The sequence below is a fragment of the Phaethon aethereus genome (assembly GCF_964289735.1).
Source record: "Phaethon aethereus genome assembly, chromosome: 3".
Classification (NCBI taxonomy): domain Eukaryota; kingdom Metazoa; phylum Chordata; class Aves; order Phaethontiformes; family Phaethontidae; genus Phaethon; species Phaethon aethereus.
The window spans coordinates 82,573,694-82,596,033 of record NC_138576.1 but is presented as its reverse complement, the minus strand read 5'-3'; the positions used below and the strand labels follow the sequence as shown (position 1 = coordinate 82,596,033).

The following is a 22,340-nucleotide window of genomic DNA, read 5'->3' as shown; positions in this document are numbered from 1 at the left end:
GGTACAAACACAGTGCTTCTTTGGATCCATCATTTTGGCAATGCCTTTGCCCTCTTCAAAAGAAAAGTGTTTTCAAATAAGTGGTACAAAAGTTACTTTCAAACAAAATGAAACATAGAAATCAATGCAATTCTTCTCTATGCTTATTTTTCATACTGTTTTAGCTAGTTACCTGAAGTATGGAATCATTTGCTTATTTGGAACCATCGCACGTGCAATGCTATTTCTTACAAGCCATGCTAGCACAGTTTCGACTGAAAACAGCAATCTGGTCCTGTACGTTCCATTTCTAGGATACGGAGACTCTCATTTGTTTTTTTTTAACATGTATATGGTAATTTTTCCCATCCTCTCAATACAGTAGCTACTAAAAATGTTAACAGATATTAAAAAAAAAAAATCCAAATGAAACCACACTTCTATCACCGTTTAAAAACCAAAGCCGCATATGGTATTACAAAAGTTTATACAAAGGCAACATTTAAGAGTTTGAAAGTTACTTCTAGAAAAAGACACAAATGCTAGTAAATTAACATACAAGGAGAAAGATATTCCCTCCTTCCCCAAAATTGGTTTGATCTATTTTGAAGTATCTTTTACCAGTTGTCTAGGAAATCAAAGCCAGTCTTCAAGATAACATTGCTTGTACTAGTCTGCAAGGGGAAAAAAAAGAAACAAGATGTTGTTGTTAATTACAGTATTTCAAACTCAGTACTTGACTGCCTATCTACAAAAGAAAGTTTAAAGTGTTGTCTGCCAGTATTTCAAGTCCTTCACCTTGCTCTAGGATACCTAAGAGTCTACAACAGAAAATGCTAGACATTAAAAAATACTCAGTGACCAAAAAGGCAATTCCAGATAAAAATAGAATTCTTGTGGTGGTCTGCAGGCAAAATGTTGTTTGGTTACCACCCCCCACCGCCCCCGCCACCATGGAAAAACTCATAAAGATCAATTTTTAGACTAGAGTGGGAATTGCAGAGAATGAAACAAACACAGAAGGCAAGCATCACTAATTCAATGGATTGCCTGTTGCAATGACAGCCAGTTGTTTCCAGAAAATTACACGGTTACAACTTTGTTGACAAGTTGTTTACTAGGCTATCAAGAACATGCTCACTCTTACAGTGCTGCACTTCCAGCCGTGGCTTTTAAGATTATTTTAGTGTTCAGGAAGACTATTCAAGGGACACAGCTGAGTGTCTGAACTCTCTTGCTAGAGCATGGCGCTCTTCCCCTGAATAGGGAAGATAATCCTGAAAGTGGAAACAAAGAAAATTCTATGACACTATCTTCTCTACTACTCTGTACACATTTTGACATGGGAGGATTGTTTCTCCACAGAGAGAAAAATGAGGCTTTTCAAACTATTTCAGTTAGCTAGAAAACATACACAAAGGAATTAAAACTGTAACATACCATTAACATGTAGGAAAACATGATAAAGCCTTTAACTAAAAATAAAGGACTAGTGCAGTCGCAGTTTGTAGAAAAACAGATCAAGGAGCATTATGTCTTAGCTTCAGAGAAAAATAACTAAACATAGGGCTCCAAATACTGAAGTGGCTTAAGCACCGTTCTCTCCTAAGTGCGGCCACTTCCTTCTCTTGCAAGTATTTACCTCATCCTGCATCTTTCTGATCTTACCTCAACTTGTTTGGAATTTAAACAACCACTGTTGTGAAAATATGGTAGAGAAAAAGCTATGCAACATGCTTACAGCATAAAGTAATATGTCAGACTTATGCTGGAGTGATGCTACAGATTCTTAACAGAACTGCAGAGCTCTGTGTGAAGAACCACTCCTCTACTTCACAATTTTCAGGCTTCTCTTCCTTTTCTTTCCTTCACCATGTCATATCCTGTTGCTCCCTTTCTTTTCTCAAAGACCAGTATCTGTTTTTTAAATAGTTTCAATTGGCTATTGAGCTGCTTAAGGGTAGTTTTTTGTTGTTGGGTTGTTTGGGTTTTTTATTTAAAAAAACATTGAGAAGGCTAATTCTGGACGCTCATTCCATTTCCATTTTGGACTTTAAGAGAAAACACATTTGAAAGCAGCCTAACTGCCTGGGACAGAGTACTGGGAAGTGGCTGGTGGGCTACTGCTTAAACCAGCTGAGAAACTAGTTTGCCATTCATCCCTATGCTGTCTGTACCAATGAAGTATCCTAGAGTAGTTATGTACTTTTCAAGTTAAAAACCTTCTTTTTTCCATTAAGTGTTTTGCTGTTTCAAGAAAAAAAAAAAAATCCTCTTTTACTTGATAGCAAGCTCTACCCCAAACTGTTAGGTAGCTTGCTATCAGTCAGCCACCGGATGCCATGTCAGCATTTCTGATATTACATTTAAATGATGCCCTTACCATATGCACTTTACCACATAAAAAACAGTTAACATGTTGGTTAAATAGACTTCTTTAAATTTACAGGATAAAAAGCCAGCAAGCTTAGCTATGGTTTAATGCTTTATGGAGTCCCTAATCTTCAGCCTTGTCAGATTTTAATGTGCTATACAGGTTCTGAATCTAAGGACAGTGGATATAGCAGTCCTTACCTGTCCAGGCATTTGTGGATCTGTAAGTATAGTACCATCAGTATCTTCCTTGTTTGTCCTAGAAGATGCCAGGTCCTGTGGTGGGTCAGGAAGAAAGAAGTCATCTAGAGAACTAGCAGGGAGTTGAGTGGGTCGAGGTTTCTCCCATTCGAGAGACACAGAAGGTAGGCTGGGGGCAACAGCCTTCTCTGGTTTAGTTATGCTGGGCTTCTCAGCTTTTGCCATCTCCTTTGGAGTAGACTCTTGTCTGTAAAAAGAGGGAAGGGGTTTCTCTCCTTTCTCCATGGACTTGATCTGGCTGGGGGTCAGGGACTGGAACTCAGCCTTGTCTCCTTCAAACTTTGAGCGCTCTGCATTTATCTTCCAGAAAGAGGACTCCTCTTCCTTTCTGGATGCTATCAACCCATCAGAGCCAGGGGTCTTATTGGCCTGAGAAGGTTTAGGGACTTGGACACCAGGTGCTGCTTTAACGGGCTGCCTCTGTTCATTTTGCAACTGGGTACAACCTTGTTCTTGTATGGACAGAGATGCAACGCTGAACTCCATCTGACTCTGTTCAGAGTTAAAGAAAAACAGTATTTCAAAGCCCTTCACAAAGACATGGTTTTGAACTTCTGATCCTGATGCATATAGGTAACACCTTTGCCCACGGCTAGGCAACTCCCAGACAGTAGATACCACAGCAAAGCTAACTTACTTTCTCCATAAATCTTTGTAGCTACATAAAAATAGTAATTTTTAAAAGTCTGAACTGCAAGCAAATGTAAGGGTCCTAGACCTGCTGCAGGAGTCAGAGAAAGCAATAATATTCAAGGTACACAGTGCCATCCAAGATAGCAGTGCATAGCAGTGCACAGCACTAAAACATTAGAATAGCGGCACTAAAAGATTAGAACACTTGTGATCGCATTTTGAAAGCCAGAGATGTTTTACATAAAAATATAAAGTGAATAAGCTTTACAGTGTAGTTTAAAAGGCAATCTTCCATTATAGACTTTGAAATAGTTGACAACATGTTACAACTCCATCTACTTCCAAGATAAAGAATTAGATGTAATAGGTATGTGTAGATAAGTGATTTTTACAATTCTAATGCCCCTCTGAAGGAAGAGAACTCTATCAGGACCAGTTCTTCACTTATTCCATAGCCTTGTTATGTTTCTCCTTGCAGTGAGGATAGCTGTACTCATTTCTGAGAAGTAACACTGGGTCAAGGAAGCAAGTGACCACCGTTAAAGCATGGTACAGATCTTGCAAAAGCCACCCAAAAGTGAACAGTACTTCAAAATGTCCACTTTACTTACCACCACTTCAGTAATCTTCGATTGTCAACTATCTGGGCACTCATTAGGTTAGTAAAAGTTAAGCCTCACTTCCTTCTGAGGAACATGTAAGCATTACTGTACTTAGGAGCACAGCACCATAGCAAGTGCCAGGAAAAAACCTCCTGAGGTCTAGCATTTTGTTTGGAAAACAGAACAACGAATGCAACCCCTCCCAACCCACATTTACAGCTAGAACCATGCTATCGTCATTATGGGCCTGACTAGTTTTAAAAAAGTTGAGAGGACTTTTCAAATACTAGCTTTTGCTACAGGCTGTTAATAGATACTTTTGAAGTTAATTACAGATTTGTGATGTTTTCCCTATTCTACTTTATTACCTGGCCTTTCCTGAATAAAACTGCAATAGCATCTATGGGCCTGAGTCTAAACCAAGTCCTAGTTGTGTATCATTTTCACTAGAAGTGTTTGATCTTGAATCCTACATTATTGTGCATGTTAAGTTCCAAGGGGCTCTAGATCTAGCAGGTCTCGCACGCCTAGTAATTAACATTCAGAAACTTCTCATCAAAGTGCAAATGTTAACTCAGCAACTGATTATTTATAAAACAATTTTTTTTTAAACAGTCAGCAGCTGACTACACGTAATTTGATTCATGGACTAACATCTGAACTTCCTAAAGAATTAGATGCATTAGATATTTTTCCAAGGTTATAGGCGTGGAAGCACCAAGTTCCGTGTTTTCATTAAGAATATACTGTGTTATCAAAAGATGCAGAACATAAACAAGCTGCAAGTAATTATAGCTCAGCTAGGAAAAGGCGAGTGCAAGGATACATGCAACTCTTACCAAACAGCTCAACACACCACCCTGCCTGCAAAAAACTAAGAGGAAAAACCTCAGTGCCCCAATTTTTTTTTTTTTTTAAACAAAACTCATGATGCAAAGTTAAGAGCAGGAGATTTTTCCTTAGACAAATTCTGCATAAACAAACTATGGATGCAATGGTGTTGAGGATTATTTACAGTGACTTCCATTCCCTATATTAAAAAATAGGGATTTATTTCTCTAAGCTCATTTGGCAATACTACCGAATAGAGATTTACCACCCTGAAGCTAAGATGCTTTAAGGCTTGAGAAATGATGAAATCCCAGCTTAACAAACCCACAACACAACATAAAATAGACCTGCACTTCCCCAATAGCCAAGTGGAAAAAATTTTTAATTTTTTTTTCCATCTTGGAAGACTTAAGTACCTTGTCATAGAGGAATTAAAAGAGCACTACTTTCTATCCTTCAAAAGTCTTCCTTCTTAGTAGCCTGTCCCAGGGCACACGCTAGAGATGACAGTAGCTAAAGGCCACCACAGCTGCTGTCAGTTTCAGTAAAATGATTCCTTCAGCCCCCAGCCCAAGAGAGAGGGAAAGCCAGTGGCCAGAGGGGCCATGACAGCCCCAGATCCACCAGAATAGCATTGGAAACAAATTCCAGGAAAACCACTGACGGAAGGGAAGCAGAGGTTTGTTAGAACAAAAATTAGAAAAAGGAAAACCAACAAGATGTCTTTGCCTTTCAATGGCAACAAGATAGACAAGCAAAGCCAGGCCTCCTGGGAAGTTCTTGTGCTGTGGAGCAAAAGCCACTGCCTGTGGTCATGTTTTACGTTCTTTCGTATGGGTCCAAGTATCAGCTCAAGAGGTCTGGTTTGGAAGCGGCAGACCGCTTCTAAGTGTGGAGAAGAGCGTGGCACTGCAGCACAACTTCAGGCAGTTGTACCATTTCCAGCGTGCTCGTGGATGCATGTTTTGGAGAGGATGCCCTCTTTGTCCTTTTAGAACGGAGACCATGGGGTGCACCTTTCCATTTCAGAAGACAAGACCACCTGACATTTAAGATTGCATATTTGTGTCACAGTATGTTTTGGAGATCAAACAGTTCATAACCCAACACAGAATAATCTGAATGAAAACACTTCTTCAGGAGCTTGCTTTGTCCCCAAGGAAGGCGAAGAAGACAAGCCTACCTCGACAGGTTCTGAAAGCACTGCGTCTCAGCATGATGTAAATACAGCCCCAAGAGGTCAGATGCATAATTCTGCTTCTAGCATTTAGCTTGAGAAGCCAAGAACTTCTGTGGACCAGTCACAAGGTAGTCTGTTTTCCTTGAAATATGTAATGCTTCTACTGGACTTTCAAGGTTACTTAAGATATCTGAATCCCTAAGAAATGTAGCTGATTAAAGAAAATTATTAATATGCAATATCTTTCAAGTCACAATATTGGCAATAAAATACTATACCCCCCCCCAAACCAAACAACACAGCAGCAGTATAAATAGGGAGATAATTTCACACAGAGATGGAGAGGACCCATGTGTGAAACACCCCATACCGACATCTAAGTACTGTACATTCTAATGAGTCACTAGACACTAGAAATGTGAGTTTAATTAGTGGTCTGCTCTCACTTTCTTACATCAGACTTCAAATTGGCAATTGATTGGGTCAGCAGGAGAGGGAAAGAAATGACATATAAAAGACAGTTACCCCCCAAAAAAACATTTCCTTTTCCTTTACGTTTGTCAGCCATGAGAATATCTTGATGCACATCTCTCCTTGGCCCCAATCAAACTTACGGTAGCAGCCGGCCTGTAAAGGGTCGTACCGCACGTTCGCTTTCCTCGGGCTGAGGCAGAGCTGCTGCGAGCTACAGTTGCGCGCTTGAGCATTTAGGCAGCAGAACTGCACTTGTGGCACTCTACCAGCTGCCACCTTGGGGAAGCAAACACTGAATGTTGTGTTAAGATTTGATGGTCAAAAGTGAGTTGTCATTTAGGCACAGTTTGGGATTCTAGAGACAAGGTTTCAGTCCCCAGCTGCTTTCATAGATTTTGTATGACTCTGAATGAGCTGCAGTTTCTGTACTTTAATTCCCCATCTAAGGAATAAAATAAATTACCTTCTTTTTCCTGCCATTTGTCCAAATTGTATTTCTGGGAACTGTTCAGCCCAGAAAGTCTCGAGAGTTTACAGACAGGCTAGTACAGTCCCAACTGCAATTTCAAGAAGTTATCAGAATTCAATTAAAAGCTATTAACAGCAGTAGTATTTTCAAGATTTTGCAAAAGCAAGTCATTCTCAACACGTTAAGAGAGAGAGTGGGAGAGAGTGTGCATGTGAAAGCACACACAAAGTAGTATTTTGAAGCAGAGCAAAGCTAGAAGTCTCTGCTCTTCTCAGTCTTACCCTTCTAGTCTCAAACCACTGCAAGGGTTAAAATAAAAGATGCCTAGGTCTTGGATCATCTTTCTGTCTAATAAATACTATTAAAAATTGAAGTTTTTAGGGAGTTGCGTGTCCAGCTTTCCTTAAAAAGACCATATTAAGGTATTTAGGAATTTTATTTACTGGATTAAAAAATTTAGACCTAACTTCAGTCTCAAGGCAGAGAGATTGTAATACTGGCTGCAGATACTCATGGGAAACAATGTATTCTAAGAGAGGCAGCACACACTAAGAATGTAATGATTTGACAATACTGTATAAAATCAGGTCTCAGTTCTTAAGTTTGTATTAAAAACAAGATGACCACAAAGAACCCAGGAGCTTTTTTTTTTTTAAGCATCTTATTCACTCATCAGGAATGTGTAGTATTTTACTAAACAGTCAAGAAAATACAGCCAAAACAAATTGTTTTGCTTGGCAGCCTGAAAAATCCAAATTGTTGAGACAAAGACTGCGGAAACACTGTCAAAAGCAACTTGTTTTAAGCACAGCCTGATATACGCAGAAGTAAAAAAGCCAAGTTCAAAATGATTTAGAAGATGACTTTGCTTTGCTGAATGGACAAAACCAAAATAAATATGGGACCCAAAGTAACTGCAGTTTTTGCTTCATTTCCCGTGCACACCATGGGTGTTTTCAGGATCTTTTCAGAGACAGAAAGCAATCCTTACGTCAGCAGAGACCAATTGCAAGAGCAAAAATAGAGCAAAGCACTCAAAAACAATCTAAGTAATTTTAGTCCATACAGAAAGACAATGCCAAAGATACACAGCGTGAAGCTTTGGAGGAAATTCCATGACCTACTCTTCGGTGATACATATGTACAGCATTCTAGCCTGCCACTGTTCCTGGTTAGCCGGCGCAAACTCATGCTGACAGTAGCTGGTGTGTGCATGGTCTTATGCTCAGGAGCAGCTTGCTAAAGATTGATGCAGGTACTTGAATTCTTATCCGAGAACACCTGGCCATGCAGATTAAAACAAACCTTCAACACAGCTACACTTACCACAAGTTAGAGGGTTTTTTTCCCCTCAAGAACTAATAGTCAACAGTAGTCTGGCAGCACTGTGTTTTAAACATCTGTAGTCTAGATCAAAAAGGGAAGGGAAAACCCAGAACCCCAGGCATCACTCTTCTTTCCTTCCAAGGAAGCACTGCCATTTATGCCAGCTCGATAAAAATAATCGCACCTAAGTCTAGTTTGTAAGAAACAATTCTAATATCAGGCTGCTAAGGAAGGCGGGGGAAAAAAAATATTTTCTGTCACTTTCTTCCTATTTAAAACACAAACACAAAAACAACTAGGACTTGTACAAAGAAGGATATTGAAGACTTTTAGTTTTACATAAAGGAAACAGTTTACAAACCACTTTTTTTTAATAGTACAACATAGGTTTTTTCTTTCTAAATAATTGCTGGGATTAGATCACTTCTATAGCAATATAATTAGGGGAATATAGACAGGGAGGCAGCAACCAGATTACTGAGGGGATTGAAGCTTAACACTTCCTCTTCTTGCTTTTTTTGGTTTGTTTGTTTTTAAACACACCTTGAAGGTGTCTCTTTTCAACAAATATCTAAGGGCCTGTTGAAAGTAGAAGAGAGCTGAAGGAGGAAAAAGCCAGTTAAAAAGAAAAAAGTATAGAAAAGGCTCTCTAAAGCTATCTTCACAACTATTCTACTTTTATCAAGACCAACAAATTTTTAGATGTGCCTGTGTCAATTTTAAGCATTTGGAATAAAACTTATTTTAGTTGGTAGCATGAATTAGAAATAAGACTCCAACTTATTCCATACTGCTCTGTGCATTCAATGTGCTAGCTGAGGTGTCAGTCATAAATTACAGTTTCTGCCCGCTACTAAATACATTAAAAAAAACACCAAACAAAAAAAAAAAAAAAAAAAACAAAACAAAAAAAAACCCCCACCAAAACCAGAAAGTTCTGAGTTCAGGAATAGTTGCAGAGAAATTTTATTTCCAAACCCAGACATGATTCTTGTTTTCCATTTATATCTTGGGGTCTGTGCTGAGTTTCACTGAATTTTTACTTCAAACAAACTAAGAAACCTCAAAGGCTAAACTCAGCCAAAATATCATCTTTCATCTCACTTAAACCTGAAGCTGTAAATAGAATGCCCTGAATTCATAAACCTGGCTTTAGCTCCAGTTAAAAATGTAACACACATTTCAAGATGCGTTATGTTTATGAGGACTCCACCCATGAACCAAATCACTCCCTCCAATTCAACCTCTAGTTTTAAAATGTCAGCTTATTTGCAATGCCATGAGAATTTGTTGCTTCCAGAGTAGTTTTCCTTCTGAGAAGTGCTACAGTTTTCTAATAAAAATATTGTTATTTTAAATGTTGTCTAAAAGCTAACTCAGCATTTTATATTGTATTTCTGCTTTGTTTGCCTTGTTTGAGGGTTTAAAAACAAAGAGGTAAGACAAGATCTTTACAAACACATCAAACAGATAAAAATGGTGGAGATATTCATGCAAGTGTTTGCTGTGATACGAACGACTTATGCCTTATCTCACATTTGTGCTTAAATTGAGAACACAGAAATTTTACTTTTGATAGAAGTGAAGTTATCAAGCCCTTCAACGATGTCCTCCCCCAAATGAAAGCAATTTAGTACACTGTTGTCTGGGTAAGTTTGACAACCATGGAATTAGGGAATACACTGCCCTAGCTACCATGAGAAAAACTGGAATCACCATTGGCATCACTGTAACAGCTCAGAGAGGCTCCAACTTGGCCTACCCTCTTCTCTATTGTTCTCACTACCCTCTCAGTTTTCTTGAAGTTACACGCAAAAATGATTTTGCTGCTGTATTTTCTTACCGTCTCAATGTTAAAAAATTAAAAAAAAATCAAGCCTATTGGTTTTACTGATTTGCATCTCTGCTTTCTCCTTCTCTGCAAAAGCAGAAAGTGAATGCCACATTCCCTTCCTTGGGTAAGCCACAGCACGTTCATGCAAAGCTGCAAAAGAACAAAGGAATTTCATGGAAAGAATAACCCATCATGAGGTAAAGCTCATGGAATGGAAAGAGCCTGACAACCTAAAATAACAGCGGGAACAGATCTTGCTCACAAGACACCAAACGCACATTACAACATGTCAACCTTATTAAATAGCTCATTCATGTTTCTTCACTGTTTCCCCACACTGAAGTGATTGGGCAAGGATACTTCCCGGAGAAATTGCCTTCCAGTATTATCTTATCAAAGTACTGGTTAGGGAAGAGATGAAAAAGTAAGCACGAAGCAAGATCTCCACTTTTAGAAATGGAAGACTCAGCCAGCTGAAGGATTTGGTTGAAAGACTGACACAATATGGGGCACTGGGGAAAAACCAAAAGGAGGAACCCACACAAACCAACCAACCCACACCCCATAAAGCAAGACAACATGGATTTCTAGAGTTTTGCTAAAGAAAAAGGTCATGCAACTTTTCAACCTACAGCTGAGGCACAGCTTTTATCTCTGGTCAGCAAGGAGGGAGAGGGAAGGAGGGAAGTGCAGCTTGATTAACTGAGACAAATCATTGTTTCTAAATAACGTCCTCCCTGCCTCACTTTTCTTCAGCAGTCATGAGTGGTTCCATCTCATTCTGCGATCCTTTGTTCATTACAGAAAAGCATGAAACTAGAGCATCTATCCATTGCAGCCCTTCATTTTAAGACACCAGAATTATAGTAAAAATAATCTTAATCGGCAAGAGATAAGCCACAGGTTGGGTTGAAAACCACTTCACTGGGCATACAAGCATTTAAAAGAAAAGACAACTATCAGTTACAGAGAAAATCCATTTGAGTGCAGATGCATCTCATCATGGATTCCTAGGCAGTGCATTACAGGAAGCACTATCTCCAGGAAATTCAAGTATTCAGAACTTACAAAATCCTATCAAAACAGAGCTTAGAAATAAAACTACAGCTGCCACATTCCCAAGACTGAGTTTACGTTTTGCACCAAAAAGGTGGGGAGAGACAAAACTGTTGCTTCCAACATACGATTTATTTCACCTTACTGCCAAAGAGGTGCATACTCTTCTCACTACTATTCTTTTCTTGACAGCTTCATCCAAGTACACCAACACTAAAAGCCTTTTTAGTATTATACTAAAAGCCAGTGGCTTCTTCTTCTAAGGGTCCTGAGAGACTGGAGGGCTTGCCAGAGCTACCAGGCTTCCACTGCAGGAAATCCTCCACTGGCTCCTGAATCACCACAGCTTGTAAGGGAGTTCTAAGGCAAGTGAAGATTGGCAATGCTTTCTCTTAAACCACAGCACTATAGGTTGCAGGGACCCAGGAGCGACTTTATAGGTTAATCAGCGTCTGCAAAGCACAGATGGGGTGCTAGCTAGAGGCAATGACCTTGAGCAGGGAAGGCTGACGAGTCTACGGTTGGGTCAACTGGATTAATTCAGTATTCACTGGCATTTCCAAATAATTCCTCTGCATTAGGCTAAGATTATATTCATAAGCTCATACATAATTATCTACATAATTCAAGGGCAAATCATGGAAGAAATGGAGGCAGGAGCAGCTTTCTCTGGCAGATAAAGCCAGAAAACATGAAATCTGACACGTGTGATTAAATTAACATGTTCACCATACCCAGTTGAGAAAGACAAGGAGCTGGGGTTTTTCTCCCATATTTTCTTCAACGAGAAGAATTAAACTTAATTTCCCACCAAAAACATGGTACAGCTATGTTTCCTCACACTGCAGATTCAGAAAGATGGGGAACTTTGGCTCTGTATTAGCCTTATGAGAATCCCATCGTAAATGATACTTTAACAAAACACCAGAGGTAGAGTCAAACAAAACAAAACAAAACAAACAAAAAACCAACACCAAAACCAACCCATCACAGAAAAACACACTGGTTTTTAAGAGGAAATAACACCATGCTTCTAGCATAGCCCCACAGGTGAACAAGTTCCATTACATTCTACTACATAACAAAAAGATGAAGCATAAGATAGGCTTTAAGAAAAAAATCCAATGAAGTTACCAGATATCTGTATCTTTCTCAGCCCATTCCCTAACTACTTTACTCCTGACTTCAAAAATGAAATGTAGTTATGCTTACACAATACCTAAGACACTGGTGTTGCTAAACACAAAAAGCTGTTCAGAAAGTTTACTATGAAAAAAATCAGGTAATTTGGAATGAATCAGTTTTACACCTGCACTTGAAGGTGCAGAGCATTAGTTCATGAAGTACATTTTGTGTTTCTGTTGATGTAAATCAAAGCACACCAGCCCCGCTTCATTTGCGGGACGGTCACTTTACACAGCTCTCATAGAACACAGGTGACATTAGTCTATCAAGTCTCAAAATGAAGATAATATAAATGCACAAGGAACAATATAAAATGACAAACCAACTTGAAAAATAAAACTGCTGCATATTTACCTTCGTTTCCCAGGAGAACGGAGCCGAGTGTTCATCTTGCCAAGTTATGTCCTGAAATAAAATTCAAGAATGACTAAAAATCAGGAGAGCAGCTTTACCTGTTCAGGAGCATCATACACAGATGACATTAAGTTGCACTGCTGGAAGCATAACAGCCACTACCACAGAACTAGCTAAAAAGTGAGAGCACTGCTTAGAGATGGCGCTGATTACAGTTTAAGACTGACTGAAAGCAAGTTCTCTGAGGGGAGGATTATTAATTAGCATATCAATTTAACCTACAAAATATATGAAGGCTTAACCTGGTCTAAACCTCTTGAAACAGTTTCTCCACAAATAGCTTTAAAACATGTATTTCCAATTTTCTACTAGGCATTTTATTTCGTGGCCACTAGCAACACACAGGGACAGAAATAACAAGAGGAGCAGGGGCCTTCGGAAGATAAAGTCCCGTTTCCTCCCCTCCACAGACCAAAGAACACGTGTGCAACCAGGCAGTCAGGTGGCAGTGAAACAGCTGTGCGTCCATCAGGCCAAGCACAGCTGGATCCAGCCCTGACAAGACACATCATTATGCCACTTTAATGATGATCTGCCTGAAGTAACTGTTCAGTGCTGTTCAAAGAACCACACAACGCCCAGAGTAAAATCCCAATCTGAAAGGGCTTCTTTTAAGAAGCTTTTTTTCCTGAAAATAATCCCAATTGGAGAAATTTAAATAACCTCTTCATACAGAGCACAGCCTCCAGAAAGACATGTGACTGACATCAAAAAAAGAAGGGGTGAAAAAGACATAAATAAATGTTGTTCACCTTTGTTTAAGACTTGCAACAAAATGATTGCACCTCTATCGCTAGTCATGGATGAGACTCATTTGTACATTGGATGTTCGTGTAGAGGTAATGAGCTGCACCCTCCACACTGAGTGTGCGACTGCTTGGTCACCCCTGTACATTGGGGAGGGACAGTGGATGGAAGGAGGAAGGCCAGGAGTAACCACGCACAGGGAAGGAGAGGACCGGACAAGACAAGACCTGGAGTGCCTGTTTCACACTCCCGCTGTTCAAAGAATAACAGAACTAGACCATGTTTTAAGCTAACACAGGAACCCCACATCTTACCATGACTGACCTTTTCTTCTTATTTCTGACCTCTGCCTTTATAGAAATGCATTTCTCAGACATCTGATAGCATTCTCCTGATCTGCCATCTCTTACTTCACTCTGAGCAGATTTTGCTGGCCAAGGGCTAAGAAATCACAATTAGAAGTGTCTGAAACCATCTCCTAGACGTGAAAACATGTCATTCTCCAACTATTATTCATCTGTGAAACACAAGGTTTCTAGCAGCAAAGTATTTGTTCTATATATGAGGGTGATCCCATGCCCTTAAAAAGAACTGGGCTGATCAGAAACCATCTAAAAGGAAAGGCCTGGGCTCTGCTGGACTGCTAATTCTGGCCAAAAGAGGAAATTTGGTACAGGAAATTTTTGCCATGAACACAAGTGTAATACCAGGTTCTCTCATTCTAGGAAATGAATACTCATCTTTACTAACACTTAAGGGAAACAAAAGGAGTACATTTTTAGTATCTGATCTAACTTCTATCACTGCTGACCACATGGGAATGCCACACCACTTGGGTGGGATGCCTTGCAGCAGATGAGTGTGAAATTATTTAAAAATCTTTTTAGGACTATATCCTTTGCCTCTGAAACTGGTGGAGTTGGCACTTCATTTCTGAAGCACGCTTGACAGGAATCATGATGCAGGAGGGAAGAGAGACAGGAGAGCCCAACAACTGGATTGAATCTCACACATTGGAGGTAGGACCATAATCCTTCTGTCCACATGGGGACACATCAATACTTGACTTCAACCACAGCAATAGAGGACAGAAATTAAGTCCGGCAAGCAGTGTAACACTCCTACATGCTGTCACAGCACCTTAAAGTTCCAGACATGTGGGCATAGCTGTCAGTGAGTTTTACCTAAGGAGTTTAAAGAAAGCTCTGACTTCTTGCCATTTACCAGACATGCAAATGAGCCGTGGACCAGTTTTAAACCTGGAAGAGAGCCAAGACCATCCTCATCCTGGATCTGAGACAGCCAGTTTTTTATTTTCCTGTATTTGAGGCAAGTGTAGACAGCACTGGGAGGGATACCTCTTCACTCAGCACTCCCTGCATATCCCCAACTCACCAACATAGCTGCTGCAAGCGAGCCCTGCTGACAAAAGGCTGCCTACAGAGGGACAGGAAAGCAGCATGGAGAAGAGAGGAGAGAAGGTATGAGGTGGTTGTGCACGAGGATACGTCATTCCCGACAGGATGGAGCAAGTCAGATTCCCACTTCATAGAATGTGATGTCTTCTCAACTGCCACTGCACTTGTTGGCACCTCAACTTGTAACCTCAACCTTCAGGTTAGGTAGACAAAAAGCTCCTGAAATTAATTAATGGTATTTTGGTACCAATTGTTAGAAAGTTCTCATCAGAGACAAAGATCTAAGACTTTCATAGATAATTTCAAAAGATGGAAGTAGTAGATGCTTGCTAGGGAGGTGCAATTCCCTGAAAAAAAAGGACAATAGATTTTTCTTCTTAAAAGGATGGCTCATTGTACCTCAGGCTGCAAAGCTCAGCACACCTCAGAGCCAGTACGTCTGAGGAGCTTTGCCCACATTCAAGAGATCTTCCATGGGGTATAGGAAAGGATAAAATAGCATAAAACATGGTTTGAGGATACAAAGCTGCAAGGAGCTGATGTCTGTGATTATGTGAAGTGTACTTGAAGCTAGGATGAAAAGAGACAGTCGTCAGGTTCTGTCTGTTGTCAGGGAAGGGAAGGAAGTTTGTGGTCTCCACCTCTTGTGCCCTCACATAGAGGACATGCAGAGGACCAAGTCAGAAGCAGGAGAATAACACAGTTCAACAGTTTCCTGTCTGATGTGCCTGATTCATGTTTGTCACCAACAAAACCTAAGAAATAACTTTGCTTTCTGTAGATTAAAAAAGTTCTCACATGCTTGAAGAAAATGGGAGCAAAAGCATCAACTATTTTAATATTCACAAAAGTAAATTATGAGTGGAAATTTTAGAGAAAAAGTCTTCCAGGCTATTTGTCATCAACACAGATTAGAAAAGATCCATATCTGATCAGCTTTTGTTTTCAGCACACAACAAAGCCTCCTCCCAGAAAGCAGGCAAATAAATAAACTTTTGTTCACGAGCATTAAAGAACCTCTTTGTAAGAAACAGGGCCTCATACACCATATTTCATAGCTAAAAAAAGAAAAAAGAAGAAAGAGATAGAGGGGCAAAAATCTGGTCACGCACTTGACTTCAACCACCATTGTGGTTTGCACAATATACAAAAAAGAACCACAAATTACGTTTGCTATATGTAGGCAGCTTGTTGCAAAACAGCATCTGAATCTCAAAATGGAAGACAGTAGTAGAAACACACCAGCCTATCTGACATGAGCATTGCTCAGAGCAGCTGACAGTAACCAGGCAGTCACAAACCCACCAACAAATGCATCTTAAAAGTGTTATCAGAACAGGACTTGCTGGTTATTGGGGTTTAACTGCACTCAAGAGCTGCCCTGCATTTTTTTGTTTTTTAAAAAGCACAAATCTATAGCAGGCCCAACATAGGAGTTATTGCTGTATTGAATATTTGTTGTTTTAAAGCACTTTTAAGTAGGAGATGAAAGGGTTGATCCTTTGGCGTGCTGCCAAAGTTCTTAAGGCTAAGCAAAACAAATACCGTATCTACCTGAAGGCGGATAAGTCAAGTTTCCGTAATAAAAGATGATGAATGAAGCTAACCAAGCTCTCTTACCTGTCTTTCCTCCACATAAAATGTTTACCACTTCCTAAAGCACATGGATTTTTTTTTCAATGAAAAGCTTAGTTATTTCAAGTCCAGTTCTCTGAGCTGCTCGTTACCACTTAAATACTCAATAGCCCTTTGAAAAAAAGAACAAAGAAAAATTAGACCTTAAATCCATGTGTGTATCACACACTTGTGGATAGAGGGACAGTATTAAGAGAAGAGAGAGAACTTGTTGTAAACTGGATAGCTAAACTATCTTTCACTGAACTAAACAGGGAGGATCCAGTAGCATAAATTAACATCAAATCAGATGCTTAACACAAGCTGATGACTACAGCAGTCACAGGGTGTCAGCCTCTCACACACTGCTGTTTTTGCACCTATTCCCCTCATGATGGTTCATAATTCATGGCGTATTTCAGAAATAGCCCATTTATATTACATTTATATTCAATCCTGGATTCTATTTCCTGATTTTCCTCTCCTCTTATTTTCTACCACTACGAGCATTAGACATAAATGGAGAAATGCCACCAACTGGAGGCTTGTCGGAAAAGAGGAAGCTGTGCTTGAAGGTTGCAGCCTCCAAAAACCCTCAGCCAGAAGGCCTAGGCTGTCTAGACACAGGCAATGATGGTGAAGCAACAAATAGTCTCCTGGTGCTGGGCCCATGTGCGATACCAAGTCAGTCTTCAGCAAACAGGACAAAACTTCTTTCATGTGGGTGTTAAATGACCCTGTTAGCCTGGAAGAGATGAAAATATATGCATGACCTAGACCTTGACTTTAGAAAACAGAACAAGATAGAGAAGCAAGAGACATTGGGTTTTGTTAGGAGGAGGTTTTGGGAAATACCAAGGCCTGCAACACCATCAAAGTTGTTGAGCTGGTATATTCTGGGGTCTGTTTCAACTAGGAAGTCTTAACTTCACACCCTGGGGCTGACAGTGGACACATAATGGTTGGTGTTAGCAGTTATGCACGTCCTCACCGTGACAGCGTGGTGCACACAGGTAGATGCCAAGTGAACTGCGTGCCACCCAACCCAACTCTGGTTTGTGGGAGACAAACGCTGTTTGAGGAAACAGGGAACCCAATTCCTGTATTTCCACTTCTTTCATCAAACTTTTTAATAGGTTTTAAAATACCTTCAGTTCTTTCACAGCAAGATGGCAGATTAAAAAAGCACCTCTGGTGTCCTGGCACAGATCCTCTTTAGGAACTGCATTCACAGTGCATGTACAGCTTCAGTTATTAACTCTGTGACTGGCAATGCCACAACGAGGATGAGATAATGAAAGAGAAGGAGCAGTGGCACTCAGCTGACTCTAGGTGTTTGCTAAGAGTCACATATGGTGGTGCAGTGCTACAGCACCACAGAATGACTGGATCACGGCTACAGGATGCCACAGTCCTGTTGCTGCACATCTACCTTCTGTCACAGTCTTCCCACACAGACAACATACTGAAAGGTGTTTTGAAAATTTAAGAGATGCTTTTATTTTGTGAACTTAACAGTCCTGGGCTACAAGTTCAGGAGATGAGTTTGGTGTTAGAAAAGATATATGGGAAATGGTGGGGGCAAGAAAGAGGGAACCAATTGTCCAGGATACAAGACCACTACATATATCCTCTGGACCACCCTACCAAAGCAGTCACATGCATGAAAGTGAGACTGAAACGGTGAGAGTCCTGGATGGGTAAATCAGTATCTTCAGCGTTCACCCTTGTTTTGCTTTCTCCCAAGTCCTCCAAAGAACAAGAGGTGAGAGAGATCAACTTTCCATGCTTAAACAAGCACAGGTAGATCACTACAGATTTCAACATCAGTTAACAGGGAAGATGAGCTGTGTCTGGAAACAGGAAGCTTTTGGAGTAGACGTCAGCAAGAACATCGTCAGACCAAAGCACTCACACTGAAAGGGCTGCAACACCAACAAGTGATTTCGAAGTATGCAGACTACTCTCCATTTCCTTGCTTCAGGATACTGTACACCAAGAGACAGGGACAGCAGCCAGGACCAATCTAATTGTCCCCCTGAGCGAGTGCTGGGTGACCACAGTATGTGCAGCAGTTACATCTTACAAAGATGGCAGCAGTACAGCTCAGTAAGCTGTCAGACCAGAGGCAGCAAGATAATAAAGCTCTGTAGGCAAAGCATTTGCAAGCCTGGAAAGTTGAACTGAAATGGCAAGAGACTGGCCACAGTGGCTCTGTAGCAGTAGGATGAGGAGGAACAATTACTGAGCCAGGGCAAATGTCCAAGAATCAGGTCGAATGCCAGCAAGGGAGCAGAGGGAGAGGAAGCTATCAGATGAGGAGCCAGGAAAAGCTCCAAGGCTCAATAATGCACTTGGAAGACCTAAAATGGAAATGGGAGATGCCAAAATGAGTGGGATCTCTTTTCTCCAGAAATACGATTTATATTAACTTCAGCTTGAAAGTCAAGGAGGAAGTCAGTTGAGACAGATGCTTCCAAAATTACACACTATGCATCAAGTGTTTTGATGAACCAAGCTTTCTTTGGTTAATGGCTACACAGACACTAACAACATTATTTGTATCATAGCTGTATTTCAGGGGAAGAGGGGAAAGAAAACAACTTGCCGAATTTCAGATGGACTCTCTAGCTGTAGTTTTGTCAAGCAGGAAATTATTATTTCCATACAGTGCAGCACAACAACCTACAACATGCTTGCCTTCCTTCCAGATCCACATAATTCAAAGCAGAAAGCACAGCAGAGCTGTCAGACTGGGAAAGCCAAACATACTCACTTTCCACTGTCATTAACCAAAATCCTTTCACAACTAACTTCAGGGTTAGGTTTCCTTTCAAAGACTGCTTGCACAGACAAACTGGCTGTCTTGTGTCCTTCTACACCTCTCCTTCACCAGGAAATATGGCCTATTACTAGCAAATATTTACGCAGAATTTCTGGTATCATGAACAAAACAAAACTGATCTTGACCGTACATTCTCTAACTCTAGGTACGATGTGTGTGCAGCACAGTCACACCTTCCTGACACACAGGCAGCAGTCTTGTAGCACAAAGCCGGTTGGGAACCACAATGCCGAGTATCTGAGTGCTTCAAACGCTTCTTACAAATCCCATTGCAAGCGATACTGGTGAGGAGGCTAAAAGCAATACGGTTTTCTTTAAATTGGATTGATGATGACAAGTGCAGAAGCAGATTGTTTTTTTTCCGGTAGAAGTCACATAAGTTAATTAACAATAGGTGGCTGAGATATTATGTAAACATAGTGAAAGATATAGGCTCTGTAACCATACCAAGATGTATAAGAAAACAAAACAAAGGAAATCTCATACACAGACTAAGCAAGATACAGCGTCTGAGGAGGACCATCAGGTCTTCGGAAGCATTGTTAGACCTTCCTCCTCAAAGGATCACACTCAGTAACATGACCCACTGCTCCAGACCAGGTACCCTCATACCTATGGACTTCTAGAAGGGCTGTCATACTTTGCCATTAGACAGATGGCTCTCAGATGCTTAAAATCCATACTTTTTGCCATCTATCTTTCCACACCCTTGTTTTTCCTGGCATGTGACATGGAACAGGCTGCTTGCTTTTTTTTTTTTTTAAGGTGTCAAAAATACCAAGAGCTGGAATGTTTTCAGTGTTGTATTTTTAACTGGCTAAAATTAGAAACAAAAAGGAAGAGATTTAATTCAGTATAAACATTCCCTGCAGCCCATTTTCAGCAAGGGGCTATTTCCAGAGTTAGCCATGGCCATGCCCCGCTTTCGGGGGTCGGGGGGCTGGTACCAGCCTCTTCTGCAAGTCTCCGTTTTGCAAAATCCACTTCAGTTATTTCTGCTTATCGCAGACAAACTCCGATTCGGTGCCTTTACCTACTTTGAGGGTCTGACCGAGTCCTCCCCTCGCTTACAGTGTAACATCCCGCCCTCCTGCACAGACATGGGCGGGGGGGGGGGTGGGGGGAGAGGAGAAGAAACCTCTCTCCCGTTTATCGCCAACTGCCCTCGCTGCCAACGGCTAGAAACGCCCGCTCCCATCCACACCCCATCGCCGGCTCGGCGGCGGCACAGGCAGCCGTGAAGCCGGGGCACGGCTACGGCCACCCGGCCCGTGCGGCGGCGCCGGGGCGCGCCCCTGGTCCCCAGGCCCCGCCATGGCGGAGCCCCCTCAGGCGGCCGAGCCGCCGCGCCTCATGCGGCGCCAGCGGCGCCCGCCCGAGCGCTGAGGCGGGAGGGGCGGGCCCCATCGCTGCCCCCATCGGTACCTCCTCGCCGAAGCGCACCACCTTCTGGCCCGTGTTGAGGCGGAGGCTGGGGTAGGAGGCGGGCGGCGCGGCGGGCCGGGCGGCGCCGCGGTGCGCGGCGTAGCGGGCCTGGACGTGCGGCTCCACCAGGCACTTGTCGATGATCTCGTCCTGCTGGCGGGGCGGCAGCCGCTCCCACTCGGGCCCGTAGCGCTCGCGGATCCGCTCCTTCTCCGCCATGATCTTGCGCGCCATGGGGCTCAGCGAGGAGAAGTAGCTGAACCGCTTGCGCTCCCGCTCGTCCAGTGGCCGGTTGCCGTTCATCACTGCCGTGCGGGAGGCGGCGATCGCCGCCGCCATGGAGGCCATGGCCACCCCGCCGCCGCCAGCCCCGCACACACCGAGCCGGGCGCAACTCGCACGGCGGGAATGGGAACGGGAACCGCCTCCTCTCCCCTCCTCCTCCCTTCCCTACTCCGCTCCCCTCCGGCAAACACCGCCTCCCCTCGCTCCCTATAAAGGCCGGCCGCCGCCCCGCACACCCCGCCTCCCGCACGAGCCTCGGCCAGCCTTCCCCGCGGCGCCGGCCGCTCCCGGGCGGGGGGAGGTGGCCTTTCTCCCTCTGCCCCGCAGCCGGCGGGGGAGGGAGGCCGCCTCCCGAGCTTGCTCCGGTGTCGTTACTGTCGACAGCGTGGGGCTGAGCGGGTCGGAGCCAGCCGCAGACGCGCCAAGCTGGAGCCGAGTCCCAGGCTGCGGCCGTGGCCATGCCCGCCCGGGCCCCGCCGCCCTCGGTGCCCCTGCCCGCAGCGCTCCTCGCCCAAAGCTCTTCGCCGCCTTTGCAGAGGGGCCCAGCGGTAGGATTCCCACGCTGCCGGGGCCGGGAGCACCAGGAAAGGACCTGCCTCAGGTAGCAGAGCAGGGCTGGAGCCAAGAACCTGCCTTTCCCAACTCCTCAAGAAGTCTTACTTGTTTATTGATGCCATAGAAGGTCCAGCAGCTCTGGTCAGAAGAGCCATCGTGCCTGGGGTGGGCTATTCATCCAACTCAACAGGTTCAGCAGGAAGTTAGTCCAAAGCCTCTGTATTATTTTGGTAAAACAGGAAAATTGCACCCCAAGTGTAACAACTCCCTGCAGTAGGCATTAGTTATATCGGTAAAACAGACTTCCTATAGGCTGAAATAACTAGTCTTTTTGCAACACCTTCCTTGCAAGAGGAAGAATGCCTTCTTCCAAAGGTTCAATGAATTAGGAGAATGGGGGATAGAAAGTAGGCTGTAAAGAGTAACTGCAACACACCACCAACATCTTAAAAGAATGTTACATTGCCAAAACTGTTCCAGCTTTCTGAAATCAAGTTGCCAGCATTATGACCAGTTTGTGTCAAGCGTAAGGTTCTGTTTAGCCTTAACTCCTTTCTCCAAGTCCATTTTTCTGACTAACGTACTTACAGGGAGAGCCTGTGTTAAATCAACCTGTGCTCCAGCACCCTGCTCATTCTATTGTGCCTTCTCCATGCTTGGTGCTGGCTGAAGTTATCTTTATTGACCACAGGTGGCTGGAGTTGTCTGTAAGAACTCCCCAGTACACCAGAGGATAGCCCATCAGTGCTGTGTAACATCTTTAAAAAAAGTCTTGACTAAGAATATCTTTCCTGGCATACACAAGGGTTTCTATATGCCTTTTACGCAGCCACC

The 22,340-nt window shown here is 42.5% G+C and overlaps 1 protein-coding gene across 1 annotated transcript; it reads right to left on the bottom strand.

Annotated features, from left to right (window-relative positions):
• Positions 1-342: 342 nt before the first annotated feature.
• On the bottom strand, positions 343-21,206 carry LOC309403693 (uncharacterized protein C1orf198 homolog). The gene is made up of 4 exons (XM_081997931.1): positions 20,667-21,206; positions 12,558-12,608; positions 2,554-3,105; positions 343-653 (listed from the first exon to the last, which is right to left on the bottom strand). Exons 1-4 carry the CDS (start codon positions 21,012-21,014, stop codon positions 597-599), a joined length of 1,008 nt encoding a protein of 335 aa, XP_081854057.1. The 5' UTR covers positions 21,015-21,206; the 3' UTR covers positions 343-596.
• Between the last annotated feature and the right edge of the window lie 1,134 nt (positions 21,207-22,340).

Bases quoted from the DNA above. Each gene is read 5' to 3' on its own strand.
- LOC309403693 (XM_081997931.1), bottom strand. From the start codon at position 21,014: ATGGCCTCCATGGCGGCGGCGATCGCCGCCTCCCGCACGGCAGTGATG. The intron at 12,609-20,666 runs GTACCGATGGGG...ATTTTATTTCAG, and splicing joins TGGTGCGCTTCGGCGAGGAG to GACATAACTTGGCAAGATGA. The intron at 3,106-12,557 runs GTAAATATGCAG...AACTCTGAACAG, and splicing joins CGTTCTCCTGGGAAACGAAG to AGTCAGATGGAGTTCAGCGT.